Source organism: Balaenoptera ricei, chromosome 1 (assembly GCF_028023285.1).
Source record: "Balaenoptera ricei isolate mBalRic1 chromosome 1, mBalRic1.hap2, whole genome shotgun sequence".
Classification (NCBI taxonomy): Eukaryota; Metazoa; Chordata; class Mammalia; order Artiodactyla; family Balaenopteridae; genus Balaenoptera; species Balaenoptera ricei.
Window position 1 is genome coordinate 58,037,378 of NC_082639.1, and position 22,294 is coordinate 58,059,671.

At 36.9% G+C, this 22,294-nt stretch overlaps 1 protein-coding gene across 1 annotated transcript in view; it reads right to left on the bottom strand.

Moving 5' to 3' along the window:
• The window catches only part of C1H1orf141 (chromosome 1 C1orf141 homolog), a 52,243-nt gene extending 31,492 nt beyond the window's left edge, over positions 1-20,751 (bottom strand). The window contains exons 1-3 of the mRNA XM_059914860.1: positions 20,677-20,751; positions 17,072-17,229; positions 76-188 (exon numbers count right to left, since the gene is read on the bottom strand). Of these exons, the coding sequence (XP_059770843.1) occupies positions 76-188; positions 17,072-17,229; positions 20,677-20,751 (346 nt within the window). The remainder of the gene's footprint in view (positions 1-75; positions 189-17,071; positions 17,230-20,676) is intronic.
• Positions 20,752-22,294: the final 1,543 nt, after the last annotated feature.

The window sequence follows — 22,294 nt, forward strand, 5'->3', positions numbered from 1 at the left end:
TTAATAAATTATAAAGTATTTAATAAAAGCACTTCATTAATACATCGAAACAGAGGTAAATATACACAGCATTACCTACTGACTTGATTTCTTGAATTTTAATTTTTGTTGGTACAAAGTGTGGTCTTAAATTTGACTTTTCAAAATCACTCTTTTTAGGTTCAGGCATATTTTTGAAGGAGACATATCTGAAAGAAATAAAATTAATCTAAATTAAAATAATCAGAAAATTTACAAAACTAATCTAAAAAATAAATTTGGAGAAATGTGGTCAAGTCCCAGTTATATAGATTTGAATGTTATTGTTTTAATATATTATAGTACAAAGTGTAAAAGGTTGGGACTGATTAAGCAGGAGCTGAAAATATTAGTGGTAATCACTGGAAACAGAGAGAGAAAACTGCTGTTGTCATAAAATTGAGGGCACTCAGGAAACTACTGTTCACAAGCTAATTAACCCTTTTAGAAAAATACATTGGAAATTTGTTAAATGAGATATTGGGGACATTGCTAAGCCGAGTCACAGTGGTGGGATATGCAGTTAGGGTCAGCTCAGATTCCAGAATAGTATACCAGATAGGATCACAGAATCTATTTACAGTAAACAGAAATTTTTTTCCACTAAATTCTTTAACTGACTATTGATGGTATGTAATTATAATAATTATATAATTTATGATATTTCTGACCTCTAAATGCTATGACTCAGATCTCAGACACTCACCTTTAGTTTATATCATCCAGTCTCCCACCTTTTATTATCTATAGGTTGATGTCCTCCAGATTTATAGTACAGACCCCAAACTCTTCCCTGAGCTCCAGATTTATATATCCAACTGCTACATGATTTCTGCAGTTAGATATATCATGGGAATTTCAAACATATTCAAAACCAAATGTTTGCTTCCACTTCCTTTCCAATCTGTTCCTTCCCCAGGTTTTCTCATTTCCATTCAGCCAGAGGCTTAGGCCAAAAACTCTGCAATCATCTTTGACTTTTCTTTCTCTCGTTCCCCATTCCCGATATCTCAGCACGTCTCATTGGATCTTTCTTTGAAGTACATTCCAAATCCAACCACTTCCTTCCTCATCACATCTACCCTAGTCCAAGGCCCCTTCATCTCTCATCTGAACTACTTCTCTACATCCCTCATCTTCTTCTATCTGCTCTCTCTGCTGTCACTCTTGTGCCCAGCAGTATTTTCCCAATGCAACCATGGTGGCACCTGTAAAATATAAATGAGACTGTCATTTCCCTCCAACTGCTTCCTGTCACACTGAAATGAAATTCACAATTCTCATTGCAAGACAGAAACTTTCCTCCCAATTCTTGTATTTCCAAGTAGAGGAGCTTCCATTGAATGCCCCTCCAGCCCTCTCTCTGTGCATCCCTTTACCCCTCTCCTCCACATGGAAGCAGAGTGAGTTTTTTGGCTGTTTGGTTTAAGGAAAGGAACTTATGCTCTCACGTAAGTACCTTGACCCTTGCTCTTCCCTCTGCCTGTAATATTCTTCCCCTAGGTATTGCAAGGTTTACTCACTTAAATCATAAGAGATGTATTTCATAAGTCTTTACTCAAATTCCCATCTCTCCAGAAAGGTCTTTTTGCGCCCCCTCTCGTCTAACATAGTAAATTAAGGGAATCAATCCTAATTCTGTCAATTTACTATATTTTTCTTCATAGCATTTATCACTAGTGAATTTATATTACACATTCATTTGCTTGTTTATTTGTTATTTGTCTCTCCGCCTTACCCTAGAATGCAAATTGAGGGCAGGGTCTTTGTTTTAGTCACTGTTGTATTCTTAGCACCTAGAACAGTGACTGGCACATAGTACACGTATAATAAATATTTGTTGAATATATGAATTGTTTTGGTAAATTTTGATTGAACTCTCTTATAATCTTATAATTTCCAATGAGTTTTCAGTTTATTCTCTTTAGGTTTTTCAATAAACAATCATTTAATCTTCATAAAATAATTTATCTGTTCCTTTCAAAACATTTAAATTTGTATCTTATGTTGTTATTTAATATCATTGGCAAGTACTTCCAGAATAGTTTGGTATACTAGTGAGAATGGGCATCCCTCTGTTTCTAATTTAAATGGGAATGTGTCAAAGATTCCACCCTAATGTTGTTGGCTATATAGTCTTGTTAAGGAGATGATTTTTTTATACTTATCTTACTATGGTATTTTTTCAAATACATCTGCAGAATATATAGAGATGTTCAGATATGGATTTCCTTACAGTGAACTAAAGAGCATGGGCTTTGAGGTTAGACCATACTTTGCATCTAGACTCTATGTAAACTTCTGCAGAATATTGAGTTTCTCTGAATCTCAGTCCCTCATATGCCAAATGAGGGTAATATTTACCTCTTGGGGTTGTTATAAGAATTATTTACATTAGATAGGCACCCGCCGCTCACTGCAGCCGCGAGGTGACGCCTTTTGCCCCGGGGATCTCCCCACTGCCCCGCGCCTTGGGACCTCCTGTTGAAGACATGGGCGTTATCGAGACCCAGCGGTAGCCAGAGGAAGGGAGGAGAGAGAAGGTGATAAATTGAAGAATCACTCATTCATCCCCACGTGGCAATTCCGGGGAAAACCTATGCGTGGTAGTGGATGTGGCTTTTTTTCCCTTCTCCTGCCCCCTCTCAGCCCTAATCCCCAGCGTCTGTTTGCTACCACAAATAGAATCTTCTGTTGGATGAAATAAAATCAAACACTGGGCCTTCAAATAACAAACAAACAAACAAAAAACATTAGATAATAGTGAAATGTAATAAAATAATTAGGAGGTGATGAGTTTTATCTTTTTTAGTATGTCACTGAATTTTTAGTTTACATATTTAATTTAAATAATGACTGTGTTTAATAACCATCTAACACAATCCCTGAAGATTCAACAATCAGCTCTAACAAATTGTTGGGAGCTGGCTCTAGCACACCAATGATCCCATACCAGAAGAAAAGAAAAGATTAAAAGAGGGAAGAAGAGGAGGTGCGCTAGAGGAAGACCACACCCATCTCCCACTTACAGGTCAGGACAGGAAGAATCAAATTGCTGGCCATACCCCTTTTCATTTCAGGTCACTAAACTGGCTTATATGGGGGAAGGGGAAACCTCAACTAATACATGGGATCAAAATACTAAACTGGTCAGACTTTTAATAACCAAAAATGATCAGAGTGAAATTGGAGAAATAAATGTAAAACTGCTCTATGTTATATGTTCCCAAGTTGAGAAAGGCAGTGAAACAGTTAAGCTAATATTTTTATTTTAGATTTTTAAAAAATCTATATTTATAAGCGAGACACTGCAATGGTTTTACATTCTTGTGGTCAGACTTGAGGTTCAAAGCTATCTTTATAAAAAGAATTGGAACTATTCCATCTCTATGCACAGAAACCATTTAAATAGTTCTTTGAAACGTTGGAGTCACCCTGACACAGCTTCAAGACGGTGTTTTTGTAAAAGATAGTTCTTTGATAATTTCTCAAAATTTTCTAGTTATTGATTTAGTTACATTTTCTTTTTCTTGTTGATTCTATTTTCACCATTTATATTTTCCCAGATTATCCACTATCTGACTCATGTTTCAAAGCAGCACAGTTATATGAAGTACTCATTATAATTATTTTAATTTCTTCTACGTCCATTGGCATAGCTCCTTTCTCATTACTAATATTGTGCCTTTATGTTGTCTGTTTCTTCTCTTCAATTTCTTAAATTATGGTCATTTTAACATTCTTTGGGGAGGTCTTAAACATGCTAATTTTGCAAAATGCTGTTAAAGATTCAGTGTGCTTATGAGAGGAAAGCCAAAGTCTGGTGGAAGTACTGGGAGATGACAGCGTTTTTTTTTTTTTTTTTACACCTTTATTGAAGTATAATTGCTTTACAATGGTGTGTTGGTTTCTGCTTTATAAAAAAGTGAATCAGCTATACATATACATATATCCCCATATCTCCTCCCTCTTGCATCTCCCTCCCATCCTCTCTATCCTGCTCCTCTAGGTGGTGACAAAGCACCAAGCTGATCTCCCTGTACTATGCAGCTGCTTCCCACTAGCTTTCTATTTTATATTTGGTAGTGTATATATGTCCATGCCACTCTCTCACTTCATCCCAGCTTACCTTTCCCCCTCCCTGTGTCCTCAAGTCCATTCTCTATGCCTGCGTCTTTATACCTGTTCTGCCCCTGGGTTCTTCAGAACCTTTTTTTTTCTTTAGAATCCATATATGTGTTAGCATATGGTATTTGTTTTTCTCTTTCTGACTTACTTCACTCTGTGACAGTTTCTAGGTCCATCCACCTCACTACAAATAACTCAATTTCGTTTCTTCTTATGGCTGAGTAATAGTCCATTGTATATATGTGCCACATCTTCTTTATCCATTCATCTGTTGATGGACACTTAGGTTGCTTCCATGTCCTGGCTATTGTAAATAGAGCTGCAGTGAACATTGTGGTACATAACTCTTTTTGAATTATGGTTTTCTCAGGGCATATGCCCAGTAGTGGAATTGCTGGGTCATACGGTATTTCTATTTTCAGTTTTTTAAGGAACTTCCATACTGTTCTCAATAGTGGCTGTATCAATTTACATTCCAGCCAACAGTGCAAGAGGGTTCCCTTTTCTCCACACCCTCTCCAGCATTTATTGTTTGTAGATTTTTTGATGATGGCCATTCTGACTGGTGTGAGGTGATACCCCACTGTAGTTTTGATTTGCATTTCTCTAATAATTAGTGATGTTGAGCATCCTTTCATGTGTTTGTTGGCAATCTGTATCTCTTCTTTGGAGAAATGTCTATTTAGGTCTTCTGCCCATTTTCGGATTGGGTTGTTTGTTTTTTTGATATTGAGCTGCATGAGCTGCTTGTAAATTTTGGAGATTAATCTTTTGTCAGCTGCTTCATTTGCAAATATTTTCTCCCATTCTGAGGGTTGTCTTTTCGTCTTGTTTATGGTTTCCTTTGCTGTGCAAAAGCTTTTAAGTTTCATTAGGTTCCATTTGTTTATTTTATTTCCATTTCTCTAGGAGGTGGGTCAAAAAGGATCTTGCCGTGATTTATGTCATAGAGTGTTCTGCCTACGTTTTCCTCTAAGAGTTTTATATTGTCTGGCCTTACATTTAGGTCTTTAATCCATTTTGAGTTTATTTTTGTGTATAGTGTTAGGAGTGTTCTAATTTCATTGTTTTACATGTAGCTGCCCAGTTTTCCCAGAAAAGAGGCTGTCTTTTCTCCATTGTATATTCTTGCCTCCTTTATCAAAAATAAGGTGACCATATGTGTGTGGGTTTAATCTCTGGGCTTTCTATCCTGTCTCATTGATCTGTATTTCTTTTTTTGTGCCAGTACCGTACTGTCTTGATTTCTGTAGCTTTGTAGTATACTTTGAAGTCCAGGAGCCTGATTCCTCCAGCTCTGTTTTTCTTTCTCAAGATTGCTTTGGCTATTCAGGGTCTTTTGTGTTTCCATACAAATTGTGAAATTTTTTTGTTGTAGTTCTGTGAAAAATGTCACTGGTAGTTTGATAGGGATTGCATTGAATCTGTAAATTGCTTTGGGTAGTAGAGTAATTTTCACAATGTTGATTCTTCCAATCCAAGAACATGGTATATCTCTCCATCTGTTGGTATCATCTTTAATTTCTTTCATCAGTGTCTTATAGTTTTCTGCATACAGGTCTTTTGTCTCCCTAGGTAGGTTTATTCCTAGGTATTTTATTCTTTTTGTTGCAATGGTAAATGGGAGTGTTTCCATAATTTCTCTTTCAGATTTTTCATCATTAGTGTATAGGAATGCAAGAGATTTCTGTGCATTAATTTTGTATCCTGCAACTTTACTATATTCATTAATTAGCTCTAGCAGTTTTCTGGTGGCAGTTTTAGGATTCTCTACGTATAGTATCATGTCATCTGCAAACAGTGACAGTTTTACTTCTTCTTTTCCAATTTGTATTCCTTTTATTCCTTTTTCTTCTCTGATTGCTGTGGCTAGGACTCCCAGAACTATGTTGAATAATAGTGGTGAGAGTGGACATCCTTGTCTCGTTCCTGATCTTAGAGGAAATGCTTTCAGTTTTTCACCATTGAGAATGATGTTTGCTGTGGGTTTGTCATATATGGCCTTTATTATGGTGAGGTAAGTTCCCTCTATGCCCACTTTCTGGGGGGGTTTTATCATAAATAGGTGTTGAATTTTGTCAAAAGCTTTTTCTACATCTATTGAGATGATCATATGGTTTTTCTCCTTCAATTTGTTAATATGGTTTATCACATTGGTTGATTGCGTATACTGAAGAATCCTTGCGTTCCTGGGATAAACCCCACTTGGTCATGGTGTATGCTCCTTTTAATGTGCTGTTAGGTTCTGTTTGCTAGTATTTTGTTGAGGATTTTTGCATCTATGTTTATCAGTGATATTGGCCTGTAGTTTTCTTTCTTTGTGACATCTTTGTCTGGTTTTGGTATCAGGGTGATGGTGGCCTGGTAGAATGAGTTGGGGAGTGTTCCTCCCTCTGCTATATTTTGGAAGAGTTTGAGAAGGATAGGTGTTAGCTCTTCTCTAAATGTTTGATAGATTTCTCCTGTGAAGCCATCTGGTCGTTGGCTTTTGTTTGTTGGAACATTTTTAATCGCAGTCTCAATTTCAGTGCTTGTGATTGGTCTGCTTATATTTTCTATTTCTTCCTGGTTCAGTCTCGGAAGGTTGTACTTTTCTAAGAATTTGTCCATTTCTTCCAGGTTGTCCATTTTATTGGTATATCATTGCTTGCAGTAATCTCTCATGATCCTTTGTATTTCTGCAGTGTCAGTTGTTTCTTCTCCTTTTTCATTTCTAATTCTGTTGTTTTGAGTCTTCTCCCTTTTTTTTCTTGATGAATCTGGCTAATGGTTTACCAATTTGGTTTATCTTCTCAAAGAACCAGCTTTTTGTTTTCTTGATCTTTGCTATTGTTTCCTTCATTTGTTTTTCATTTATTTCTGATCTGATCTTTATGATTTCTTTCCTTCTGCTAACTTTGGGGTTTTTTTGTTCTTCTTTCTCTAATTGCTTTAGGTGTAAGGTTAAGTTGTTTATTTGAGATGTTTCTTGTTTCTTGAGGTAGGATTGTATTGCTATAAACTTCCCTCTTAGAACTGCTTTTGCTGCATCCCACAGGTTTTGGGTCATCGCGTTTACATTGTCATTTGTTTCTAGGTATTTTTTGATTTCCTCTTTGATGTCTTCAATGATCTCTTGGTTATTAAGTAGTGTATTGTTTAGCCTCCATGTATTTGTATTTTTTACAGATTTTTTTCCTGTAACTGATATCTAATCTCATAGCATTGTGGTTGGAAAAGATACTTGATATGATTTCAATTTACTTAAGTTTACCAAGGCTTGATTTGTGACCCAAGATATGATCTATCCTGGAGAATGTTCCACGAGCACTTGAGAAGAAAGTGTATTCTGCTGTTTTTGGATGGAATGTCCTACAAATATCAATTAAGTCCATCTTGTTTTATGTATCATTTAAAGCTTGTGTTTTCTTATTTATTTTCATTTTGGATGATCTGTCCATTGGTGAAAGTGGGGTGTTAAAGTCCCCTACTATGATTGTGTTACTGTCGATTTCCCCTTTTATGGCTGTTAGCATTTGCCTTATGTATTGAGGTGCTCCTATGTTGGCTGCATAAATATTTACCATTGTTATATCTTCTTCTTGGATCGATCCCTTGATGATTATGTAGTGTCCTTCTTTGTCTCTTGTAATAGTCTTTATTTTAAAGTCTATTTTGTCTGATATGAGAATTGCTACTTCAGCTTTCTTTTGATTTCCATTTGCATGGAATATCTTTTTCCATCCTCTCACTTTCAGTTTGTATATGTCCCTAGGTCTGAAGTGGGTCATTTGTAGACAGCATGTATACAGGTCTTGTTTTTGTATCCATTCAGCCAGTCTATGTATTTTGGTTGGAGCATTTAATCCTTTTACATTTAAGGCAGTTATCGATATCTATGTTCCTATTACCATTTTCTTAATTGTTTTGGGTTTGTTTTGGTGCATCTTTTTCTTTTCTTGTGTTTCCCGCCTAGAGAAGTTTCTTTAGCATTTGTTGTAAAGGTGTTTTGGTGGTGCTGAATTCTCTTAGCTTTTGCTTGTCTGAAAAGCTTTTAATTTCTCTGTCATATCTGAATGAGATCCTTGCTGGGTAGAGTAATCTTGGTTGTAGGTTTTCCCCTTTCATCACTTTAAATATGTCCTGCCATTCCCTTCTGGCTTGCGGAGTTTCTGCTGAAAGATCAGCTGTTAACCTTATGGGGATTCCCTTGTATGTTATTTGTTGTTTTTCCCTTGCTGCTTTTCACATTTTTTCTTTGTATTTAATTTTTGATAGTTTGATTAATATGTGTCTTGGTGTGTTTCTCCTAGGATTTATCTTGTATGGGACTCTCTGTGCTTCCTGGACTTGATTGACTATTTCCTTTCCCATATTAGGGATTTCAACTATAAACTCTTCAAATATTTTCTCAGTCCCTTTCTTTTTCTCTTCTTCTTCTGGGACCCCTATAATTAGAATGTTGATGCATTAAATGTTGTCCCAGACGTCTCTGAGACTGTCCTCAATTCTTTTCATTCTTTTTTCTTTATTCTGCTCTGCAGTAGTTATTTCCACTATTTTATCTTCCAGGTCACTTATCCGTTCTTCTGCCTCAGTTATTCTGCTATTGATTCCTTCTAGAAAATTTTAAATTTCATTTATTGTGTTGTTCATCATTGTTTGCTTGCTCTTTAGTTCTTCTAGGTCCTTGTTAAACGTTTCTTGTAATTTCTCCATTCTATTTCCAAGATTTTGGATCATCTTTACTATCATTACTCTGAATTCTTTTTCAGGTAGACTGCCTATTTCCTCTTCATTTATTTAGTCTGGTGGGTTTTTACCTTGCTCCTTCATCTGCTGTGTGTTTCTCTGTCTTCTCATTTTGCTTAACTTACTGTGTTTGGGGTCTCCTTTTCGCAGGCTACAGGCTCGTAGTTCCCGTTGTTTTTGGTGTCTGCCCCAGTGGCTAAGGTTGGCTCAGTGGGTTGTGTATGCTTCCTGGTGGAGGGGACTGGTGCCTGTGTTCTGGTGCATAAGGCTGGATCTTGTCTTTCTGGTGGGCAGGACCACGCCTGGTGGTGTGTTTTAGGGTGTCTGTGACCTTATTATGTTTTTAGGCAGCCTCTCTGCTAATGGGTAGGGTTGTGTTCCTGTCTTGCTAGTTGTTTGGCATAGGGTGTCCAGCACTGTAGCTTGCTAGTCATTGAGTGGAGCTGGGTCTTAGCGTTGAGACGGAGATCTCTGGGAGAGCTTTCGCCATTTGATATTACATGGAGCTGGGAGGTCTCTGGTGGACCAATGTCCTGAACTCGGCTCTCCCACCTCAGAGGCACAGACCTGAAACCTGGCCGGAGCACGAAGACCCTGTCAGCCACACGGCTCTGAAGAAAAGGGAGAAAGAAGAAAGAAAGAATGAAAGGAAAGAAAGAAAGAAAGAAAGAAGAAAGGGAGGAAGGGAGGAAGGGAGGAAGGAAGAAAGAAAGAAAGAAAAGAAAAGAAAGTTATTAAAATTAAAAATTTAAAAAAATTATTAAACATAAAAAAAATTTTTAAGTAATAAAAAAAAGAAAAAGAAAAAAAAAGAAAGAAGAGAGCAACCAAACCAAAAAACAAATCCACCAATGACAACAAGCACTAAAAAGTATACTAAAAACAAACAAACAAAAAAAGACAGAGAGACCCCTAGGACAAATGGTAAAAGCAAAGCTATACAGACAAAATCACACAAAGAAGCATACACATACACACTCACAAAAAGAGAAAAAGGAAAAATACATATGTATCTATATATTAAAAAAAATAATGAAGAGAGCAACCAAATCAACAAACAAATCTACCAATGATAATAAACTCTAAATACTAAACTATGATAAACATAGGACCAGAAACAAATTAGATGCAGAAAGCAAAACCCCAAGTCTATATCTGGTCTCAAAGTCCATCTCCTCAATTTGGGATGATTCGTTGTCTATTCAGGTATTCCAGAGATGCTGGGTATATCAAGTTGACTGTGGAGATTTAATCCGCTGCTCCTGAGGCTGCTGGGAGAGATTTCCCTTTCTCTTCTTTGTTTGCACAGCTCCTGGGGTTCAGCTTTGGATTAGCCTCTCCTCTGTGTGTAGGTCGCCTGAGGGCGTCTGTTCTTCACCCAGAGAGGATGGGGTTAAAGGAGCAGCTGATTCGGGGGCTCTGGCTCACTCAGGCTGGGGGGATGTAGGGGTATGGAATGCAGGGTGAGCCTACAGCAGTACAGCCTGATGTGACGTTGCAACAGCCTGAGGCGTGCCGTGTGTTCTCTCGGGGAAGTTGTCCCTGGATCACGGGACCCTGGCAGTGGCGGGCTGCACAGGATCCCAGGAGGGGAGGTGTGGATAGTGACCTGTGCTTGCACACAGGCTTCTTGGTGGCTGCAGCAGCAGCCTTAGCGTCTCACGCCCATCTCTGGAGTCCTCACTGATAGCCGCAGCTCGCGCTGGTCTCTGGAGCTCATTTAGGTGGCGCTCTGAATCCCCTCTCCTCGCACACCCCGAAACAATGGTCTCTTGCCTCTTAGGCAGTTCCAGACTTTTTCCCGGACTCCCTCCAAGCTAGCTGTGGTGCACTAGCCCCCTTCAGGCTGTGTTCACACAGCCAACCCCAGTCCTCTCCCTGGGATCCAACGGAAGCCCGAGCATCAGTTCCCATCCCCCGCCCGCCCCGGCAGGTGAGCAGACAAGCCTCTCGGGCTGGTGGGTGCTGGTCGGCACCGATCCTCTGTGCGGGAATCTCTCTGCTTTGCCCTCCGCACCCCTGTTGCTGAGCTCTCCTCCGTGGCTCCAAAGCTTCCCCCTGCCTCCGCCAGTGAAGGGGCTTCCTAGTGTGTGGAAACCTTTCCTCCTTCACAGCTCCCTCCCTGAGGTGCAGGTCCTGTCCCTATTCTTTTGTCTGTTTTTTCTTTTTTCTTTTGCGTTACCCAGGTACCTGGGGTGTTTCTTGCCTTTTGGAAGGTCTGAGGTCTTCTGTCAGCGTTCAGTAGGTGTTCTGTAGTTGTTCCACATGTAGATGTGTTTCTGATGTATTTGTGGGGAGGAAGGTGATCTCTACATCTTACTCCTCCTCCATCTTGAAGGTCTCCCCCGACAGCTTTATTTATTCATTTATTTTTGGTCCTTCAGTAAATGAACACTTAACATAATTTTTATTTTTGCTATTCTTTTTTTTTTTTTAATTTTTATTGGAGTATGATTGCTCTACAATGTTGTGTTAGCCTCCACTGCACAACAAAATGAATCAGCCATATACCTACAGATATCCCCTCCCTTTTGGACTTCCCTCCCACTTAGGTTATCACAGTGCATTAGGTAGAGTTCCCTGTGCTATACAGTATGTTCCCATCAGTTGTTAACGTAATTTGTAAAAAATAAATTGAACTAAGTTCTAGATATTTGGTTTATAAAATTAACTTTACACAGATTCTGTCCCCAACTAATCACGTCTTTCTTTTCTAGTTTACATAGTCCCTTGTCATGGTGTTTCCTTTCTTTTTAAAAATTTTATTATATGGATTAATTTTGTGGACTTAGTTTAGGTATAACTAAATTATAAATCCTGCTACCTAGAAGCAGATAGACTTATAGGATAGATAAAATGGGTATATAAATAGGCTCCTTCTAGGCTCACAGGGGCCTGGATAAGGATGCTCTATTATTCATGAGGAATGAGCCACAACTACTTTTACCACTCAGTTTGTGAGAAGGTCCAAGTTTGCTCTCATTCTACCTGCAAAGCTCCTTCCCTCCAAGTAGGTGCGAAGAACTGTGAAAGATTGGAGATTTGGCCCTACTTACAAAGCAACAAGTTAGCCTGCCACAGTTTCATCTCTTCTGGCAGAAGACATGAGACTCCTGGGTCAGAGACAAAGGACAATTTATTATGCACAGCAACAGGGGTAGCACCTTCTGCGTCAGTTCTCTGAGCCCCAATTCCACAGGGCAACAAGCAGAGGGCCAGATGTCACCTGCACGCACACTGGGTTATGTTACAGGAATGGAACCTTGAGTTTAGGGAACCCAAATCTTTTATAATGGACAGTAATATTCCTGTTCTTGTTCAGAGGAAGGCTCTTTCTCTGTCTTCTGAGGCTGTCTGTCATACAAACGTCCTTGAAAAGATAGGAACAAAGGCAGCCAGTGCTTCTGCTCACAAGATGTACAGAAATACAGGAGACCCATGAAGAATTTTCCCCCAACAGTAGGAAGAAGGAATGGGAGGGATACGAGCCTAGGAATAAAAACTGTGTTCCTAGAACTGGGTTTTCATAGAATATGAGGAATGGAACTGGAGTTATAAATTTGGTAGGTTAGTTCACTAGCATAAATTTATAAATCTGTTTTTTGTAAGTTGTATTGGTTTGGGGCTGCTCAAATTTTTAAAAATTCATCCTTTTCCCTCCCCCACTTTTTTTGTCTTATAGTTAGAAAAATTCCCTGTGAAATTACATCCTGTTGCAGTTGTTAAAGGGAATACAAGTAAAGGCCTTGATTTGTGCTGCATGGGCTGGAATTAAAAGAAGGCTGTTGCATGTGTCTGGGATGGACCATTGAGGTGGCACTGGCAAACAAAGGAGGAAACCCAGAGAAAAGTACTGCTCAGATGGGAGGATGGGGGTTGAGCTAAAGCTGCCTCTTCCCAACTTGAAATCTCTTATGGACCACTTACCTGGTAATTCTTTGGAATGTTTTATGTTTTTATAGAACAGCCACTTTGAGATGGAAGTCCAGAGTTTCATTCAGACACCATGGGAAATTTTCAAATGCATTTTTGTGTAATAAAGATACCCAGTTTAGATCTTTATTTTATTCATATTTAATTTAAATTTGGATAAAAATATTTCTCCAAGTTCCTCAGAAAGAATAAATAAGCAGTTTACATTCTAAAGTCTTTCATGTCCAAAAACTTGTCTCTCTTTTGTTCTCAAATATAAATGATGATTCATCCGAATAGCAGATTCCTGGATTGTCATTTTTTTTGTTTCCCTAGGTATTTTATTCTTTTTGTCACAATGGTAAATGGGAGTGTTTCCATAATTTCTCTTTCAGATTTTTCATCATTAGTGTATAGGAATGAAAGAGATTTCTGTGCATTAATTTTGTATCCTGCAACTTTACCAAATTCATTGATTAGCTCTAGTAGTTTTCTGGTGGCATGTTTAGGATTCTCTACGTATAGTATCATGTCATCTGCAAACAGTGACAGTTTTACTTCTTCTTTTCCAATTTGTATTCCTTTTATTCCTTTTTCTTCTCTGATTGCCATGGCTAGGACTTCCAAAACTATGTTGAATAATAGTGGTGAGAGTGGACATCCTTGTCTCGTTCCTGATCTTAGAGGAAATGGTTTCAGTTTTTCACCATTGAGAATGATGTTTGTTGTGGGTTTGTTGTAGATGGCCTTTATTATGTGGAGGTAGGTTCCCTCTATGCCCACTTTCTGGAGAGTTTTTATCATAAATGGGTGTTGAATTTTGTCAAAAGCTTTATTCTGCATCTATTGAGATGATCATATGGTTTTTATTCTTCAACTTGTTAATATGGTATATCACATTGATTGATTTGCATATATTGAAGAATCCTTGCATCCCTGGGATAAATTCCACTTGATCATGGTGTATGATCCTTTTAATGTGTTATTGGATTCTGTTTGCTAGTATTTTGTTGAGGATTTTTGCATCTATATTCATCAGTGATATTGGTCTGTAATTTTCTTTTTTTGTAGTATCTTTGTCTGGTTTTGGTATCAGGGTGATGGTAGCCTCATAGAATGAGTTTGGGAGTGTTCCTTCCTCTGCAATTTTTTGGAAGAGTTTGAGAAGGATGGGTGTTAGCTCTTCTCTAAATGTTTGATAGAATTCACCTGTGAAGCCATCTGGTCCTGGACTTTTGTTCGTTGGAAGATTTTTAGTAAACAGTTTCAATTTCATTACTTGTGATTGGTCTGTTCTTATTTTCTGTTTCTTCCTGGTTCAGTCTTGGAAGGTTATACCTTTCTAAGAATTTGTCCATTTCTTCCAGGTTGTCCATTTTATTGGCATAAAGTTGCTTGTACTAGTCTCTTAGGATGCTTTGTATTTCTGTGGTGTCTGTTGTAACTTCTCCTTTTTCATTTCTGATTTTATTGATTTGAGTCCTCTCCCTCTTTTTCTTGATGAGTCTGGCTAATGGTTTATCAATTTTGTTTATCTTCTCAAAGAACGAGCTTTTAGTTTTATTGATCTTTGCCATTGTTTTCTTTGCTTCTCTTTCATTTATTTCTGCTCTGATCTTTATGATTTCTTTCCTTCTGCTAACTTTGGGTTTTGTTTTTTTCTTCTTTCTCTAGTTCCTTTAGGTGTAAGGTTAGATTGTTTACTTGACATTTTTCTTGTTTCTTGAGGTAGGCTTGTATAGCCTGAGGGGCCACCTCCTCTAGGAAACTTTTGCGGATCCTCACATTAGGAATCTCTCTGTGGCAACTGATGTTTGCCTGTTTGCTTATCTGAATCTCCATTGAAGAGATATATTTCACTCTTGCTGTCATATTCCCAGAGTATAGTAGCCACTCAGTAAACATTTGTAGAAGAAAATCAATAAATTAAAATTACAGTCATATGGGATAGCAGAGCTACTGTTAACAAAAATTAAAATGAAGTTGTCTGTATGAATTTTTTATTTGAACTTGGTTTAGGGCCAATCATTCAAGCATGAGTGACAGTACAAAATTGCCACAAAGTTACTTGAAGAGAGGCAAATGTTACAAGTGGTCTTAAAAGCAAAACTCAGAGCCTAGATATGCTGCCAGTTGGACTTATCTGTATGTACTAGATCCTCTTAATTTCTTCAACCAAATTTTCTTTCTTTTGGCCTAGGTTACACCCTAATTCTTGTTTAAATTCTTGACATTTTCCTGTACTTGTGTGTGTGTGTGTGTGTGTGTGTGTGTGTGATAGTTTTGGTCCTCTGAGCACCGATCAAGCAAAATTTACTTGATCCTTGAATCTTGAAACTATGTGCCTGTTTGTCTTTATTTTAGACTGATTTCAAACTTCAACTCAGCCAGACTTAAACAACTCAAAAGGAACATTACTCAGCTATTGATACCATCACTAAAGACAGGATCAATGATGCCTTTATAAACTACTTACAAACTACAGACAGGAAAGGGAAAGCAACAGTATCATCCTGGAAAATACTGTCATAAAACACACTGCACGTTATCTTTAAATGTGTCTAATGGGTCATTAGCCATATATTATGCTATCACATAATGGTATACATATATATAAATTCAAAAATATAAATATATACAAATATAAAATATATACAATTACAATTATATACTACATAATATATAATAAGATATTATTTTTCCCTTCCCTACATGCCCAACTTCCATTTTATGCAACTTTTTCTATGTATTATTAAAATATTCTATTTTAACATGGATAGTTCTATAAATGATTTCGAAGTAAAAGTATTGGCTGTATCTACATAAAAACAAAGTTGTAGTGAAAGAAGTTTGTGATAAAGCTGAATTACATAAACCACTAATATTTATTTGTGTTAGAAACAAACTCCTTTTTCTTATGGCTGCACAATGGAAACGTGTTCTGACATCCTGGTAAATCATAAACAACAAAAATCTGAGTAAGCTGTATTTTGAGTCTAAATGATCTTGTTTTACTTTAGATTAAGACATATTTGTCCAACTGTCTTCTAGACACTATCACCTGGATGCCCCACAGGCATCTAAAACTTAACATATCCAAAATATAGCTCAGCATTTCTCACTCTAATCTCTTATCCACTCCAATCTGCTTTTCATCCTATGATCTCCACCTAAGTACAAAACACCAAAGTACATCTAGTCACCAAGATCAAAAGCTGGAAATCGTTCTGTTGAATGTGGTAGTGATAAGAGCATAGGCTCAGAAATCAGACTGCTATGTCTAAATCCAGCTTCTGCCACTTGTTAGCTTTGTGACTTTGGGCAAGTTATTTTACCTCATCAAGACTTGGGTTTGGCATCTGTAAAACTGCACTTAATACACTGATTTACTACAGAATAAATGAGGTAAGAACACACTACCACCAATGTCCAATTGATTTGAAGTCCTATTGATTCTACACCTGAGTATTTCTTTTTTCTGGGCTCTCCTCCACATTTCTGATGCCTAGAAAATTATATAGCATTACATACATACACAATGCCAGTGAAAGACCAATTATTACATATTCAGGCTACCCCTTGTAAGTACACAGAGAAACTGCCTTACTTAGTTTTCTAGGCCTACCTTTTTTTTTTTTGCAGTATATTGGTTAAAGTTTAAAATAAATCCTGACATTAATTTGGGGCTATATAATAAAGCTCAAGAAGTCTTTCTTTAGGGGCTTCCCTGGTGGCGCAGTGGTTGAGAATCCGCCTGCCAACGCAGGGGACACGGGTTCGAGCCCTGGTCTGGGAGGATCCCACATGCTGCGGAGCAACTAGGCCCGTGAGCCACAACTACTGAGCCTGCGCGTCTGGAGCCTGTGCTCCGCAACAGGAGAGGCCGCGATAGTGAGAGGCCCGCGCACCGCGATGAAGAGTGGCCCCCGCTTGCCGCAACTAGAGGAAGCCCTCACATAGAAACGAAGACCCAACACAGCCAAAATAAATAAGTAAATAAATAAATAATAAATTTATAAAAAAAAAAAAGAAGTCTTTCTTTAAAAATTTGGAATTATAATTACTATATACAATTATCATCTGCAATAGTGAAATATTATAATAAATATTTTATAAACTAGGAATATTCAGAATGCTAATCTAGCATATTGTACCTCATAACCATTATGAAATATACCTGTTTTACTAAGCTTACATTTAATATAGATTGCATAATCTAAGACAATATAAAATAATGCTTTAAAATTTCAAACTGAAAGTTTGAGGTAGTTATGATGATTACCTTTTTGTTTTTTTAATGCCATATGATCTGTCTTTTGTGATCTTTGATTCTGCCTCAGATATGGAAGTAGCAATATCCTTTTCAAATTCCAACTGAAAATCAAATGTCAGGGGTATCACTGAAATCTTTTTCTTTACTTCACTCTGAAGGCAGTTTTTCTGCAGCAAATCCAAAATATAACTCAGTGAAAAAGGGAGCACTTTTCATATAAGGAAAATCCGGTATGGAAAGGACAAAATTAATCTCACTTCATACATACATACACTCACACACAGAATTTATGTGGCAGGCAACAATGGAAAAATAACGCAGACTGAAAATTGGAGGCCTTGTGTACCAACTCTTTTTCTATCTATGAAATGAGGGTGTTGGACTAGATGATCATGAAGTCTCCCTCCAAATTCTAAAGTCCAGAATTTAAAAACGACCTATATATTTAGCAAAGACAATATTGATACGTAGAGTTATTGGAACTATAGCTGGCAGCTCTCTCCAACCTGCTCCTCTCCCTGGAACCACACACATGGTGGAACATGAGCCAGAAATAGAGTTAAGAAAGCAATCAAAAGAGAACTTTGTTCACATATTTATACAGATGGACTGAAGAGGGAAAAGGGTAAAGCTAAAGAGTGAGTTAAGGAGCTGAAAATCTTCTTTAAAACATTCTCTCAGAGCACAGCACAGAGGAATAAAGAGATAAAAACTTGAAAAGGAAGTCAAAGGATATGGGAACTTCTGCTTCTGCCAGTGAGGGATTAAGTGCTACAGGAATTGCCCTTCTGTTATACACAAGTAGAAAAACCAGACAAAGTATGTGAAAGCAACTACAATCAGGCATTAGGAAACAGGCAGAGCAGGACCATGATCCCTGAAAAAAGGGAAACAAATTAGGTAAACCCTACAATAGCCTAGCTTACTTCTTGGAGGCAGTTTCTGGACTGACGTGCAGGGAGGGGGAACTCAAACCAAAGCTTGTGGCTCTGACCTTGTTGAGTTTGAGAGACAGACCCTGCACCAGCAATCACGCTCTTGGGCATTCACCCCAGAGAAATGAAAACTTACATTCATACAAAAACCTGTACACAAATATTCATAGCAGTTTTACTTCATCTTATTTTTTTAGCACCTTTATTTTTAAAAGCAAAATATTGAAAACAACCCAAATGTCCTTCAATGGGTGAGCAGTTGAAACTCTGTACATCCATATAATGGAATACTACTCAGCAATAAAATTTATATATTATTTATCATATAAAAGCTATTGCTTCATGCAAAAACTTAGATGGACCTCAGGGGCATAGTGAAATAGTCAATCTGAAAATTTTACACACTGAATAATTCCATTTATATACCATTCTCAAAATTACAAAATTATAGATATGGAGAACAGATTAGTCCTTGCTGGGGTTAGAGACAGAGAACTGAGGTGAGGGCATGGATACAAATATAAAGAAGTAACATGAGGGAGTACTTTTATAGGATGGAAGTGTGCTGTGTCTTGATTGCGGTGATTTCCGTAAATCTGTAGTGGGATAAAATTGCATAAAACTACAGACCCAAATGAATGAAGGTTAAAAAGTGGTGACAACTCAATAAAGTCTGTAGTCTAGTTAACAGTAATACACCTGTGTCAATGTTGGATGTGACTCATACTGGTTTTGCTACTGAACTACAACTCTGTAAGATGTCACCGATGGGGTCAACTGGGTGAAAGGTACATGGAACTCTTTGTACTATTTCTGCAACTTCCTGTGAGTCTATGATTATTTCAAAATAAAAGTTTTTAAAAAATTAAAAAACAATTACCAAAGTGATTTATATACTGTATTTCATTTTTTTGTCAATAGAAAAAATAGATAATCCACTTTCATAAATGTATATGTATGTATATATGTACATGTATATTTATATTATGGATATTTGTAAGTAAAGATAAATGTATGTATACATACAGATATTCATACTTGTATATCTTTGTAAGAGTACAAAAGATGTGGATGAATAAACCTCAACTGCTAAAATGTGTCTGTCTCAGAGGAAAGGATTAGAGGGAAGAGGCCAAAGACTATTAATACTTCTTTATATAATTTTCCTTTTGTATAATTTTCTTTATACATATCTATATGTTGCTTAACTTGTTTCCAACAGTGTAATTTGAAAATTAAGAAAAGGTTTTAAAAATGATTATATATACTTCCAGAAGAATCTCCAGAGAATTTTCTATCAGTAACACATGAATAGTAACACAAAATGAGAAAATATGTGGAAATGCTTTGCCCAAAGGAAGCTCCCAGGAAAAGTAAGAATTATTATTACTAATTATAACTTAAAATTTTATGTAAAAGGGAATTTTGTGACAAATTTAATAGATTTATCTCTGATTATATTTTTTAAAATATATTAAAATTCATTTTAAACAAAAAATAAAAAAGCAATAAACTTTAGGGTGTCAAAGCCTAAAAGGTTTACTTTAGTTAAGTTACCCCTGGTTTGCTATTCAAAATTTTGATAGCTATAACAGAATTAATTTATTCCATTTTTCAGTATTCCTCTACTTTATTTTCTGAAAGGAGATAATTATGAAAAATTAAAAAGAAACCAAATTATTATTCAAACACTAACGTTTTCATTTTCAAATTGCAAATATGTTCATTCACTTAAGAGTTCCTCTCTGTGATGTCTTCCTTGATTTCTCAGACTCTATTGTTCCTTATATATGCCTCATTTATTCACATTGTTATATTATTTTACAAGTCTTTTTGCAACCAAATTAAATTGCTCACATATGGTAAAAAATCTGGTGTTTCAGAACTGTATTCTTTATTAATATTGTATATTGGATTTTATAAGAGACTCACCCTTTTTAGTTATTTTCTATGAACTTTATTTCTAATTTGGTAGCTATACCAAATATTTCCTTCCTTTTAAAGAACCAGCTAAACAAGATTTTATGTTTAACAGGTTAGTAAGAACTATAGGAGTAGTCACATTTACTATTTGACTGCTTAGGATTCTTTTATTTTTAATTTACTTATTTTATTTATTTATTTTTGGCTGCGTTGGGTCTTTGTTGCTGCGCGTGGGCTTTCTCTAGTGCGGTGAGCGGGGGCTACTCTTCGTTGCAGTGCACGGGCTTCTCATTGCAGTGGCTTCTCCTGTTGCAGAGCACGGGCTCTAGGCACACGGGCTTCAGTAGTTGTGGTTCGTGGGCTATAGAGCATAGGCTCAGTAGTTGTGGTGCATGGGTTTAGCTGATCCGCGGCACATGGGATCTTCCCGGACCAGGGCTCAAATCCATGTCCCCTACATTGGCAGGCGGATTCTTAACCACTGCACCACCAGGGAAACCCAGGATTTTTTTTTTTTTAAGCAGGTTAGATACATCATAACCAAATACAGCAGCTACCTAAAAGTTACCTTGTATATTTAATTAATTCTTTATAGTATTACATAGATGACTCTTTCAACTAATATAATTATTTGTTTTTTACAAATTGGTTTGTAGCCTCATACTAATGCATCATTAACTAAAAAGTAAAACTCGTTCACATTTGAAATGATAACCTTTTAATGGAAAATTGAATTTTAGCCTATATTTTACAAACCTTTGCTCTTATGGCCAAGAGTGTCTTTGCTTGCTCATCCAGAATATCTAACTTCTCTAAGATTTTTTTTGCCATTGTCAGTCAGTAAATTCCTATTTTAAAAGGAGGGGAAAAATAATAAATCTCCAAAGCAATTAAAATTTAAACATATAATCAATTATTTAGGCATAAATTAAGAGATCCACCTTTACAATACTGTTTTAGGTAAAGAACTCTATAGATCATGGAATAAACCACAGAATTGTAGAGGAACCCAAGTTTTTTTAGATAGAAGCTCATATGATCAGAATTCCCAGAAGCATGTGGGCCCCAGGAATTTTTAAATGTATGATAACGGTGAGTTGGAGAAAGTTCAAGATTACTGTATGAGAACCAGATGTGACTGATACCTGAAGCCAGGGCAGGCAGCTTGATTTATATCTATTTTCTTTTTGTCATGATTTAATTTTAATGAAAGTAAATAAGAAGAGCTCACATTTATAGAATTAATTACATTCCAATTAAATTGGTCAATGATCCAAAACTGTTAATACAGCACTTAGAAGACAATCAGTCACACAGAAGGAGCAGCAACCAAACTGGTGAGGTTCTGTTGCCATAATAGTTCTTATTTTCCAGTTAATTAATTTGCTGAAAATTTCATCTGGGGTCAGATGGTCCACATTAGTTTTGGGGACCTGAGTGTTAGCCATCAGGACCTGGTCTAATTTATTTCCACTTTCAGATGAGAAAATTAAAAGCCACAAAGTACCTTACAATGCAATACAAATAGCTAGGGGCAGAGTGGAGGCAAGGATCAGGAATATTAACCCAAATCTCCCTCTATTTTATTTATTTTTAAAATTTGAGTAGACATTTATGCATTTGACATATTTTTGCTCAGTGAATTGAATGGGCTCCAGCGGCATTTAAATGTAAAAGTTCACAGAAAGTATTGAATTCATTAATATTTCTAATGAACATCAATGTCAACACTAAGGTTCTTTCTAGCTCAAAAAAATTTTATGCGATGTCTCCCATATTGTATATTATTCAATCAATATCACACAGAGACAATAAAGCATGAAAAGACAAGAATTAAGAATCCTATGCCAAAAGCTCCTATTATTTTGTACTTGGTTTCTTTTAGCTCTCTTTTCTACTTTCTTTCCTTTACTACCTATTGCCCTGGGAGTGAATTCCTGGTGCTCTCCTAGTGTCTTTCCATCCCAGCCTGCCCTCTGACATTTTGCTACATCTAAATACTTCACCTCTGTCCCATGATGTAATCCAATGTGACAAAGGGCTTTTGTGGGCTATGAGGCTGCGGGCAGATAGCCTGCCTTGTTATGAACCACATAACCTTGGGTTGCAGGTTGGAAAGGAGAGATGCAGGGCAAGGGTGTTAGCACAGTGTGAATGCCTCAGACTCTCTGGGTCTCCTACAGGAGAGGAGAGGAGAGATTTTGGAAGAGAATAGAGATTATCTGGACGCTATATACTGTCTTTTCAGATTCAGGAACCACCCCTCTTACATATCCTAAAAACAACTTCAGGAATTTTAGTTTCTGTGTTTCCCTTAAACATAATATGACTTCAAGTATGGGGAAGGATGCTATATTTCTCACCAAAATTTATT